Source organism: Megachile rotundata, chromosome 7, assembly GCF_050947335.1.
Source record: "Megachile rotundata isolate GNS110a chromosome 7, iyMegRotu1, whole genome shotgun sequence".
Classification (NCBI taxonomy): Eukaryota; Metazoa; Arthropoda; class Insecta; order Hymenoptera; family Megachilidae; genus Megachile; species Megachile rotundata.
In genome coordinates, this window is record NC_134989.1 from 13,438,196 (window position 1) to 13,451,148 (window position 12,953).

Genomic DNA, 12,953 nt, shown 5'->3' on the forward strand with positions numbered 1-12,953 from the left:
AGTTCTAACAAATTCATTTAACCTAATAAATTTATAGTAGAGATGTGATGATTAATAATAGCGTGCTACACCCTGGTAGATTAAAGCAAATTCCGTAGCAGGACATTGAACGGCTGGCAGCACAACGATTTAGGATCGTTGGTAACCAGCCACCCCAGAGTCTAACCCTGATAAGGATCGTTGCTAATTGTTGTGAATTGGCGAAGGTGGCGAACGAACCAGGGAGATCGGGCAACAGGTGTCATCTGATTGATCGCCGTAGCTCGCACCCCCACGATTACCTAGCCCACAAACACATCCACGACAGAAACGAACGACTTAATGTCGATCCATTACGCGCTGGCCCATCCCGACGCGAAACCACTGACCCATTATCTTGTGGAAACCATTCTATTCCCATCATGCTGCTACTTTTATCATACACTGAAAGCGTCCACATTAACGCATCACCGTTGTGATCAGCACGTCTCTTTCACTTCCAATCTAATTATGTAGGTTGCTCTCAAAGTTTAATTATGTATATCTTGAAAAATATCATTGAAGAGTGTGATAGGTATGTTCCTATATGAAAGGATGAGCTCTAAGAGCAATCAAAGTCTCGTTTCTATCGAAAGAGCCAAGGTCGTATACACTATTTGATCCAAATATGAGGAGACTGGATTAGACTATTTATCTAATCCAAATGTGAACTTGATCAAGACCAAGTTTATTCTGTGAAAATGAAGAAAGACCAGGTGGTTTACATGTTCCTTGCATTAAAGTCGATCAAAAAGAAACAGAACAGACGATATAATTAAGTTAGCGTAGCTCTGTATGCAGAAGTCCAAGTAACCCTTCCACATGTAAAAAAATCATGTCTCAGTGAATGGATCGTTCATATCCTAACATAACAATTTCGAAAGCGTTTTGCCAGTGTCACTTCCGTTCCACGAGCTCTAGCAAGCTCACAGAGGGCGTAGTCGATGACCAGCGACCGCGTCCACTTCGCGCCAGCTTCTTCCGCGAAGCGTGGCGTGGCTCCGCACACACGCGGCAAGATTAACAACGCTGCCGTGAATATTCGCCGGAATAATTGATACCGTCGTCGGCCCGGCTGACCATTGAAACCGCACGCACAATATATCACGGATAATAAGCAGTCGGTGTACGGCCGGATGCTGGCACTGTACGGGGAGGCACCGGGAACTTCGTTATACCCGGCCGATGTCTGGCGGGACTCCTTGATGCGATTATGATACGCGACCGTTCCGCACAGTCACCGTAACTATTCCGTATCGAAGGTGCACACTCCGACGGACAATGGCGACACGCGTTCCTCAGCACACCCACACGTAAACATAGAACATCTGCACACGGAATCCCCTAGACGAGGTGGGTTTCTCGGGGAATGATTGTGCGCCTCTAATCGTAATTAATCATCCGGTAACCCCTGGCTGCTAACGGGATGATCGCTATCTTGTTTCTTGTTATCTGCGGGGGAAATCTTTGAGTTGGAACAATGTCTCAGAAGCGCAGACAAATTCTGAAAGCAATAGAGTAATCTGAATTCATAGTCATATGTTATTGATGTTACATGTTTCGGAAGACTGAAGTTTCCAGAAATTTAAAGTTCACTATGTTCAAAGATTTCGAAGTCCCTGAGGCAGTTTACTGCACTCGCCGCCACTAGATGGCGCATGGGACTGGCTTTCTCGCTTGTACTCGAGCCTTCCGTCTTCTGCAATTAGATCCTGTCTATCTCTACCACTGACAGGTCTCAGACAAAACACTCTACCTCTACTTTATTTCTCCAAGGCTATCATTTTCATCTAACCAAAACCTAAGTCTCTCTAAGCTGCTAAGTCTCCCATATTTCAAAGTCTTAAAGTCCTGAACTTCTAACGTCCCAAAGTTCTGAACTTCCAAAACCTTAATTACATCTCTCAAAGTCCTAAGGTCCATACTACTCCTAAGTTCCCAAAGTGTCCATCCTATAAATACACTCTCAATGTCCCATATCCCTAAAGTCCCAATGTCTCAAGTCTTAAACATCCAACGTTCCAAAGTTCCAAGATCCCAGTTGCACCTCCCAAAATCCCATCTGTCCCACACTCTCCTAAGTTCCCAAAGTTACAGTCCTAAAATTTCCACTCTCTCTAAAGTTCCAAGATCCTAAAAATCCATGAATTCTCAAATCCATGAAGTTCCCTAATCCAAACATTCGAAAGAGTAAAAACTGAAAAGTGGCGAATCAGAGGTTGCAGCAAGTAGTACACGCGACAAGATGGTTTACCCGGCAAGAGTACAGATCGTTGATATATCGTTCGCAGAATCGTGAGGAACAAAGCGGCGGAGAAGGCGAAACACGCGCATCAGCAGCAGCAGGCGCAGCAGCAGCAAGGTCAGCAGCAAGGTCAGCCGGGATCAGGTGGTTCCGTGTCGGTGATAGCCCATGCACCTGCAACTGCAGCGGGTCACCCGGCTGCAACCGCTCCCAACGCTTACAGCATTAGCGGCATCCTGGGAATCCCGGCGCACCATCAGGATCCCAACGGCAACAGCATCAAGCGGAAACGTTCCGACGACGGTGAGTCATTGAATTGTTCGCGATGCCGATGATCTTTCGACCCCCGCGATAACTCGTCCGATCGGTCGCTTCGATCCGGGGGATTAACTCTTGTCCGCTCCGGACAGCCGTAACGTCACGCGAAGCCGCCTCGGAAACGGTGAACGTTCGGTGCGACGTGCAGTTAGAGAAAAAAGAGCTTATATAAACGTCGGATCGCATCGAAGGCATCGCGGCTATATTTCACTGACAATAGTTACATAAGAAACGAGATATCGCGCGAATTTCGCCGGGAGTCAACAACAATGAAGAAGTTGAACACTTTTCGGAGGAACGATGCCGTGGCACGTTACACAGCTCGTCTTTCTCAATTTGCGAGCTCTATTGTCTCTTCCTCCTCTCAACTCGAAATTTTCGCTTATTAAAGACAAAAGAGTCTGCCTTCTACCGCGTCTTAAAGGCTATTGTTTAAACAGCTACTCCAAACAATTACTAGGGTAAATGTTTGCCTGCAATCGGACAATTTCGTTGGGCACATTGACGCCAACCGAGATTAGCTACACACGACCAAGTTATCGGTCAAACGTCGACCAACACGTGCCGCGATTCATTCTGCTGTCATTGCGTGAATAACGTGTCCCGAAATATTCCCGACACGTGCCGTGTACACCCAACACGTGGCTGACCCTGTTTCAAACGAAGGACTTTGCAATTTCTTTTTTCGAGTATTCTTTCTACGAAGCCACATCCTGGCTGCATCGAATCGACCATTGGCTTTGTTTCCTTGATGCTAATTTCGTCCGTGGTTAATGATTAGAAGTGCATAATGTCGAAGGTCAAGTCATGAAATTATCTGAAATTTAGCAGAAGACTTGAAGAAGTTTTTAAAGAATATTTTTCCCATCTTCGAATCCTGAATTAAACTCAAAATTCTTATTCCCGCATCATCCACAAAAATTTTTCTAAAGTCGTATAACTCGGTAAGAAATTGCATCGAATGGCAAAAACAATCGTTGCAGGGGTCGTTTCGTCGTCGATCAAAGTCCCGCGGAATATCGCAGAGTCGTATCCAACACACATACAAGTATCGATTCGTAGTCAGCGAGCTGATGCCGATGGTACGCGAGTAATTCGATATAATCGGATTATGAGAGCGGCAATATGCGGTCGCAAAAGTGGTCGCGTCCGCGGCAAGAGCACTCAGTGTTTTGCGGCCTGGCGAGGGTACGCGTATTAGATTATAAACTTCACAGACCACAGCGGCTTCTATCCGGGACCCAACGACACATTAGTCTCCCTGTCCTCCAGGGAGATCATCGATGTATCCGCGCGCCTCTTAACCGGCTGGAATTTCAACGAGCAACACCTTGCGGTGAACGCGCGCGCGATACATTGTACGCATCCGATGCTCGCCGGATGATAAGCTCGCGAAACAACCGGAACATCGCCACGATATGTGGAACCGATCGGTATTCTACTGTTTTTTTACTTCTTCGAGAAACCGCAGATATTTCCTTTTTGTTTTGTAATCGCTGGAATTCGGTTTGACTTGACCTTTCGACAAAATGGTACTTTTGGAAGAAAGGTTAGAAAAAGGTTAGAAAGAACTATTTTTAGGGGTAGAAAAATTTATTGTGGAATTGGTAGATATGATACTGGAAGATATTGTGGATAGTGTTTGATGAAGAAACTGATTCAAAGGCTATCGTAAGGTTCGATATGTTTGAGAGTCCATATATTTGAGAGGTTAGGATCGCTCTGTAATAATAATGGCAATCGTTTCGAATGGATAAAGTTATTCGCGACGGTGATCGAAAACAGGGATTCTTGGGAACTTGCGAAATCAGTGACATCGTTATTTATGTGTTCGGTACAGCTAAGGCGGCCTCGAATCGAAGAATCCCCGGGGCTTATTACGAATTTACGAACAACCTCTCGAGGGAAGCATTGCAATCTATCGGGGCTGTTTGTTGTCGCGTTACATCTGCGCGCTTTTGCCCCATACAGAATCCAAAAGGCCGTCGTGTCCCACCCTATATTCGTGGACGTTGGATATAGGGGACACACCGGGACCAGATTCACCCCAGAGTCCATTATTACCCGTGTATTGTATTGCTTAACATTGACTCAATTGCTTTCGAATAACGCGAACGCTCGCTTACTCGCGTACGTTTTGCCCTCACGGACATCAATCGAATTATTCGATTTAGTGCTCTTTTCGAGGGGGGCAGAAACGCTGACCTTCCTTCCGCCATAACTCAACCACTGTCAAATCTGTCGAGCACCAGTGACCGTAATTTTGCAATAGCTACAAGAATTTGCATTAGACAGCATAACGCGTGCCGCACGATTCGGCCCGATAAATTTATCGGCCTATCGATGAACTTCGACCGACGAAAGATGTAATAATCTCCCTTTTACTCTCGGCTTTTATTGTGAACTGGTTCGAATCCAAACTCTTTACAACTATCGTTTGATATATTTATTTTAACGACAAACACAATCTGATACGTAACTTATTACTAATTAAATAACTTCATTTATTAGCTGAATATAGATTGAAGTTTCAGTCCATGTCACATTTGATATTTGAGCAAGAATAGATTCAAACGACAAAATTGTCGATCAAATTAAATTAGATCATGTTACATCAGTTTGACCATGTGATGACATGTGGACTTCACCTCTGGTGCTGTCGTTCTGTCACAACCCTGATTACGTTTATCTAAAACCTAATATTTATTATTTGTTTAAAGACGTATAGCGAAAAAGAAGAAATAGTGAAGTACCAAATATATTCGGTGATAAAAGTTGTATCAGAATTCTGAGTAGAATAGGATATTGAACTTGATGCTGCATCCCTAATTGAGGTTCTTGCGTTCCGGCCAAACGAGAGCCATTAAACGAATCCACGTACGCGTCCTAAACTCTAATGAAATCGCGTTGCAACGTTACACGAGAAGCAACGTCCGCTCTGTAGATACCAGAGAGCACGATTAACTCGGCCGATCGAATCGTAAAATTCGAGCAAGTTCATGGAAAGCCACGGTACCCCGGACGCGGCGTGTTTGAAACGGGGGTTTTATAGCGGTCCAGGAACAAACCCTGCCGCTCGAATGGTCGGGACCGTCGGCCTGCCGGACAATCACAACTTGACAGGGAGGTTTAACGAGCCCTATGCTACCTACTCCACCCATCTACCCTCGGATGGTCATTTAATTATTCGAGATACCCAAACGTTGGACCATCTACCCCTACCTCGTCCGTTTTTCCCTCCCCACCCCGGTCTCCGGCTGGAATCGTCGGTCAGTTTCGTCCTTCCCTGTCCACCACCCTCGCGGCGGCCACTAAAAGGGTACACCGGTGTCCAACATCCTCCCCACCCACTCGATGAAACCCATACCACTTATCCACCGATCCGACACTCATACCACGTGCTTGTTTCTATATTAAACCGCCAGGATGGACGGGAGATAATAAAGACGTATAATGGATCCGAAATTGTTTCTCTATCAATGCCGTACACCGTCTATGCTCCCTGTATCTGGGATCTCCTGCGTACCTGTAACCCGGGATACTCTGTAGGATACTATTTTCTGTATATATGAATTATTTTATCTTTGAATTTCTATATCGATGGATCTCTATATTGAAGTGTATCTCCAAATATACAGGGTGTATAAAAAAGGTCGGAACCCTTGAATATTTCGAAAAATATAAGTTTTATCAAAAATGTTTCTAAAGAAAATACACAATTGTTTAAAAAAAAATAAGTAAATAAATTTTCAATAATTAATTAATTAATTTTCTTTACGCCAGTCAATTTATCTCATTATTCTGTGCATAAAAGTATTAGGGTAAGATTATTGAAAAATGAATATTTTGTAAGATATTTTGTAATTTTTCAAAATATTGGAACCTTCAAACCTTAATAACTCAAAGAGTTCTTAATCAAAAAAAACTTTATCATAGAGTTTTAAAAAGCTCTTGAGGTAAGCTACAAGAATATGCAAAAATATATAAGGAGTTCCATTTAAAAAAATTAAAGTGACCTTCCAGTGACTCTTCAAGGTCAAAATGATATTGCCAGTAAATAGAACTTTTTAAACCCTACAACTTTTGTCTGAAACATTTTTTGATAAAACTTATATTTTTCGAAATATTCAAGGGTTCCGACCTTTTTTATACACCCTGTATGTGCCTTCAGATACTTCTGCCTCTGAAGACTCTAAGGTTGCCAGACCTCTATATGTCAGAGTCTTTGCACCTCCAAGTGCCTATACCTCCTCGAAATCTTATATTTAACAATTTATATATCTCCGAGATTTTATGTCTCCTATGTCGAATCCTTGCGACCCCAAATCCTCATACCCCAAAATCCTGCATCTCCGAGTACCTATATCTTCGAATCCTCGCAACCCCAGATTTCTACATCTCCGAATTTCTATATTCCTGAATTTCTATATAGTCGAAAGCCTACATCGCCGAATCCTTGCACTCCCAAATCCTCATACCCCAAAATCCTGCATTTCCGAGTACCTATACCTTCGAATCTTCGCAACCCCAGATTTCTACATCTCCGAATTTCTATATAGTCGAAAGCCTACATCACCGAATCCTTGCGACCCCATAATCCTGCATTTCCGAGTACCTATACCTTCGAATCCTCGCAACCCCAGATTTCTACATCTCCGAATTTCTATATCCCTGAATTTCTGTATCGTCGAAAGCCTACATCGCCGAATCCTTGCACTCCCAAATCTTCATACCCCCAAATTCCCACGTCTCCGAATCCACATATCCTCCACAATCCACAGCCCCAAATTCCTATTCGTCATACTTGCACTCCCAAATTTGGATATCCGCGAATTACTATATTCCCTAATCCTTGTCCCCCAAATCCCTATAACCCCGAAACTCTTATCCACCAATCTGTACATCACATTCCTATACCTGGAAATCTTCACACCCCTAAAACCGTGTACTCCTGCGTCCAAAAGAGCACATCAGTGTCGAACATCCCCAGTCTCGAAACCCACACCATTTATCCAGCGATGTTCCAACGCTGGCACGTATGTACTTGTTTCTATATTAAACCGACGCGACGGGATGGCCAGGAGATAATAAAGACATATAATGGAATCGAAATTGTTTCTCTATCTATCAATGCCATACACCGTCTATGCGCGAACCGCGCGTTCAATCCGTCCGACAGATTCAATTTAGTTTCACGTGCGGCCACGTTTAATTTGTGTCTTGATTCCGTGAGTAATACGCGGCCAACAGGAGAGCCGCGTACGTTCCCTGACACAGATAAACCGGGAATCGCGTTGGGAGATGAATTCGTCGGGCACTCGTTTCGCGGACCGGTGTCCCTCGATTATCGTGTCCCAACGCGGACCACCATCGGGGCTTTGATACCGCGATCCCGTTAATTGTATACGAACACAAAGAGCCGATTTTCGTTGATTTTCCTCCGGTAATATGACACGAGACCGCATTGCAGATGTCGATCTCATTTCAGACGACAATCGAGACCTGAACGATCATCCCGAGGACGACTTGAAGAGACAGAGAAGCAATTACAACGGCGACCAATTGTATTCGAACGTACGTATCTTCTGTCATTATGTGGACACCGTTCTGAATGTGGTATGTGTGTGGCTGTTATATATTGGGTTCGACTTCGTCCACGTACTGCAAATTAATTTGGTCATGATATATTGTTTTATTCTGTCAGGGAGATTTTTTAGTTGGGTGATTTTTTGTTAGACCATGATACAGACACGACATGTAGTGAATTGTTATTATTTCGTTGGGATAATTGTTTTGGACATAATTTCCTTTCCGATAGCGACTTTCTTAGAACCAAGATAGATCGCAGGGAGATCGGAACCAATGGCTCGTGCACATTTAGCGTTATTCGGAGCTGAACCACGCTGCGGTCTACCACCGTAGGTCAGACGTTGCAGGAAACGATGGGGGTGATTCGGTAGCTATGGAAGCAGTAACTTGTTCATTTAATTTGGGACGTTAATAGACTTAAACGTAGATCGAAGTATGGTTAACCAAGGCAATAGTGCAGAAGTAGTAAGAAGTTTGAAATAAATACAGAGTGGCAAAAAGATAACGAGTGAGCGAATCGGGAAAAGTATCCCGGCAGCCGAGTGAATCTGTGACGTTTCTCCTAAACGCGTAAAGCCGTTCTCCCGACACTCGAACTTTGCCTGGAGCATCCGGCTTCTGTTGCAGCTGTGGTCGAGTAAATGGAGCATCAAAGACGAACACAAGCTCCTGAGCGAGCTTGGCGGAGGAGGCGGAGGTGCGAGCGGCGGTACGAACGGCGCTGGGACCGGCGGAGGTGGCGGTGGCGGTGGTAACGGCGGAGGTGGCGGCGGTGGCGGCGGAGGTGGCGGTGGCGGAGGTTACTACGAACACGGAGGATTCCCCGGGAACGCGATTGCCACCTCCGCCGAGCTGTACGACTCCCTGGGCACCATCAGCACGATGACGCAAGCGCAAACGCCCCATCTCTACACCCCGCCCATAGGGGGCACCATAGGTGAGCGAGTCGTTCTCTCTCTTTTCACCCTCCTGGCACCCTCCTTTCTGTCACACCCCTCCTTCGCACAAAATCCCGGACAGTACGCGCGTCCCTGTGTGCGTGCGTGTCTCTACGCGTTGTTATCCACGTGCGCGTGCACCACAACCTCTTATACATAATAACCAAGCGTGTGTACCAAGCCCCTTTCCGTCGACCCAGCAAACCACCGTCCTCTCCCTCCTTCTTCATCCAAGCTTCCTTCTCTCCATTTGCCCACCTCTTTACTCGTCCTCCTCCTGCTTCCCTCTTCCCTGTACGCTTATTATTGCGGCTTACGTCTTGCTTTGCATACCCATATCGGCTAAATACATGGCTTTAATAATGCATGAGCTGTGCCGAGCAACAGCACCGATGCCAGAAGAGGTGGCGGAACGCTTCACTTGGTGGTCTCTCGCGGTCTTCTTATCTTTAAGGGTGTTTCTCCTTTTAAGGTCGATCGACCTCTTTCTTATACTCTTCTCGATCACTCTCGCTTACGACACCCGCTAACCGTTCGTAGACCGGTGATTAGGGAACCCTCTAGTTTTCTTTTCTTCCTAGACAACCCTTAGTTCTGATCCAGTGATGGGAGACCGCATCCAACGGACTTGTGCACTAGTCTTGCTATATGTCCCATGAGTGACACGTGACACTGTACTGATAAGTAGTCACAGTTATCAACAACCAGTGCACACATGTGCACATTCTCCTTTATACGTACTAAAGCTTTTATTGAATCCTTTAGAACGAATAAAATATCAGATACGACAAATTAGTTCATTTTTAAAACTAAAAGAAAATAGTTCAGGTCCTCTGTCGCACATCCGATTGCGGTAGGCACCCGAGATCTCTGAACAGTCTGTCCATCACTGGTCTAGCCTCTGCTCCTTTCTCGTCTCTGTCTTTCTTGAGCCGTTTAACGGCGACCGATCAACGGCGGATCGTATCGCGATCGGAAAACACGAACATACACACGGAACGAAGTTTGCTCGGGGTGGCACGTGTTGCGAGCAACTCGGTCACGCCGCGTCGCGGAATTTCTTGCGTTCGCTTTTCGGGACGGACGAAGCGAGCCGTGTAACGGCCGGTTCATCTCATGAAATTCAATCGGGAGATCTTCGGGCGGAGATCGAAGAATTTTTGAAGAACGACGACGGCCGGGCCAAGTCGATTGCACGGCTTGCTGGCTCTCGCCGTTAATATGTACGAGCTGAACAGTTTCGTTCTTGAAAAGATTCTTGAGTTCGGTCCCGCCATTCGGGAAGCGTGTCGGGAAGGCGTTACGACATCGACCTAAATCGTGTATCGGTGACCGGAAGCGCCGGATGAAAGGTCGATTTCGCGTGCCGTACGACGTTCCGCCTTGATCGCCAGCCAACGATAGAGAAATCGCAATAACGGAAAAATGGGGATCCCTTAATAGCAGGTGGTACTTTGACGCCGCTCGCGCCACTGACGATGCAAGAACTAAAATTGAGCCAAACATTGGACGGGGCTAACATGTCTCCTTACCACACCACCGGTGAGTTCGCCACCTCTTCAGTTTTTCTTTACGCTCGCGCTCGCGTACACCTGTGCGCCATCACCATTCAAGTTTTTTTAAAGCCTCGACGTTTTTTAACTAATCTCTGTACATTACGACGCGTACGTCGAACAAGAGTTTTTAACAAATCGTTCCTCGACCCATCCCTTTGAATAACCTATTATAGGATCGTATAGGCACGTGTCTTTTTTTAAAAACAACTCATCACAATCACTCTGAAATGGTGGTACGATTATACTAGCCCTTTGCGCTCGAGAGGCGCCATTCGATTTAATACAATAATTTAAAAGAAGCATTATTTAATTAATTCTATAATAGTGCTTATGTATAAACATAGTGAAATAGACAATAGTGGAAATTATTAGTGGAGAAATAATAACTTCAAAAGAAGTCATTTAACATTTTAATTAATATTTTAAAGTTGCTGTTTGCGAACAGTAAAATTATCTTCGAGTGCAAAGGGCTAGATATGGTTACATTATGGAGTCTGATTATCAACCTCAAATTACATCTGCTAACATTCACTGATCCTCTGAGACAGTGTTCTTTGAACTTCGATTTATGCATCGAATGAAGTATAGGGGTAGTTTATATGAATGAATTGAAATAGTGAAGAAGATACGTGTCTATTCTTCCATCAACCGAGTAACAAAGAGAAAGTCGGGAATGTACAGCATAATTGTGCACAATTACTTGTCAAGGAATCGCACATGGTCTCGTTCGCCATTCGAAGAAAGTGTCCGTGCCGCAAGTACGCGGTAGCTGTACTAACAAAAGCCCATACCGTGACCCAAAACCCGTCATCCCGTTCAGACAATTTAATTAAGCTTTAGACGTAAGGCGCTGATCGTTAGCTAGTGCTTGACTCGAATGTCCTGTGTTGTGTTGTGCATGGCCATAGCAGAGAGCAGTACCGTCGCAGTATCGTATGTGGGGGTGGGGGCCGGAGGGGGCGAGCAAAGTCCCCCGATTTCGTTGCAGAACGAGACAAACGCCACCCCCACGGCCCCCAACACCCCCGGAGGGGATCCCGGACTGACGGTCTTGCAGCCGCCAGTTTCTCAGCCGCAGGTAGCATCTGCGATACCACCATACTCCACGATGCTTCCCAGTTTTGGACACTACGCCACCGGTGAGTATACACCACAGACTGCTTGCTCCTCTTTTTTATCGTAAAGGATAACGATACCTTCTGCGGGAACGTGCTGCAAGGGTAAGTCAGAACCACAGGGCTCTGACTTACCAGCCTCACTTCTGCGGTTTTTACGTATCATATGCACTTGGAGAAATTACGGACGTGGGTCGATTAGGTAGATCGTCAGGGATCTACTCTTTTGGAAGTTGGAAATTTTTGGAAATTGTTTGAAAATTTGGAACTTGGGATTTGGACATTTATGAACTTGAGACTTTAGGATCTATAGGACTGAGAAAATGAGGTCTCCAAATACAGGACCGGACCTGTAAATCTTGAGACAGCGGACTCTTAGAAAGATGTGAAGTTATTGGAAGATTTAAAACTGAAAATTGAAAAATCTAAAAATTTAAAATGAAAGTGTAACAGAAGGTAGTTGGTCCACTTGTGAACTTCATCTAAGTCCAAGTTCATTCTCAAACACTACAGTGTCAAATTGACTGACCCACGTCTGTCTCAGAGTTGAACATTTCTACAATAAGCAATCTGTATTAGCAGCATTGTGAATTGTTGACCTAACGAATCGGTGTTAAATATTTGTTTAGGTGGTGGTGACTACGCGTACAGCGCAGCATATTCCCAATACTCGAGCGCACCGTACAGCGGCTATGGTTATGGAGCAGCGACAAGCGGGTTGCTCAGTAAGTAAACAGTGAGTATGAGTACCGATTAGATTAGGGTCAACGAAATGTCAAATAACTAACTCATTGATAGGCTAATCCCAACGGGTAGAGCCGTATAACTAGCCGTTCGGTCAGCCGCGATTACAAGACCCTTCAAATCTAACTTTCTAAGACTGAAGAAATCCGCTGTTATTTTATTACGTTTCAAGATATCGCGGATAAGATCGAAGCAGAAAAAGCTCGCGGAATCGTGGACAGGCCGGTTTTAAAGTAGCCACGGCTCGCCTTTCATAACGGACGATTGCAGGTACCTCTAGATCGCGATACCCCTGGGTGAAATGCGCGCGGGCCGAACGTGTTGTTCGGTCTACAAGAATGAACGGAATAATAAACAATTTTTTATCGGACACGCGATACGTTGCTGCCTCGTTCCTTATACGTGACGTAACGCGTGCACTGCACCCGAC

General features: G+C 45.2%; 1 protein-coding gene across 10 annotated transcripts in view; it reads left to right on the forward strand.

The window, feature by feature from the left end:
* sv (paired box protein shaven) overlaps positions 1 to 12,953 on the forward strand; it is a 214,429-nt gene that overhangs the window by 197,281 nt on the left and 4,195 nt on the right. For 4 of the 10 annotated variants that reach the window (XM_076533599.1, XM_076533603.1, XM_076533606.1 and 1 more), the window contains 6 exons: positions 2,310 to 2,566; positions 8,070 to 8,155; positions 8,798 to 9,107; positions 10,552 to 10,650; positions 11,573 to 11,803; positions 12,409 to 12,504. In XM_076533599.1, coding sequence (XP_076389714.1) covers positions 2,310 to 2,566; positions 8,070 to 8,155; positions 8,798 to 9,107; positions 10,552 to 10,650; positions 11,573 to 11,803; positions 12,409 to 12,504 — 1,079 coding nt within the window. Of the gene's footprint in view, positions 1 to 2,309; positions 2,567 to 8,069; positions 8,156 to 8,797; positions 9,108 to 10,551; positions 10,651 to 11,572; positions 11,804 to 12,408; positions 12,516 to 12,953 lie in introns of all 10 variants that reach the window. The other 6 variants (XM_076533600.1, XM_076533601.1, XM_076533602.1 and 3 more) reach the window with 6 other exon arrangements.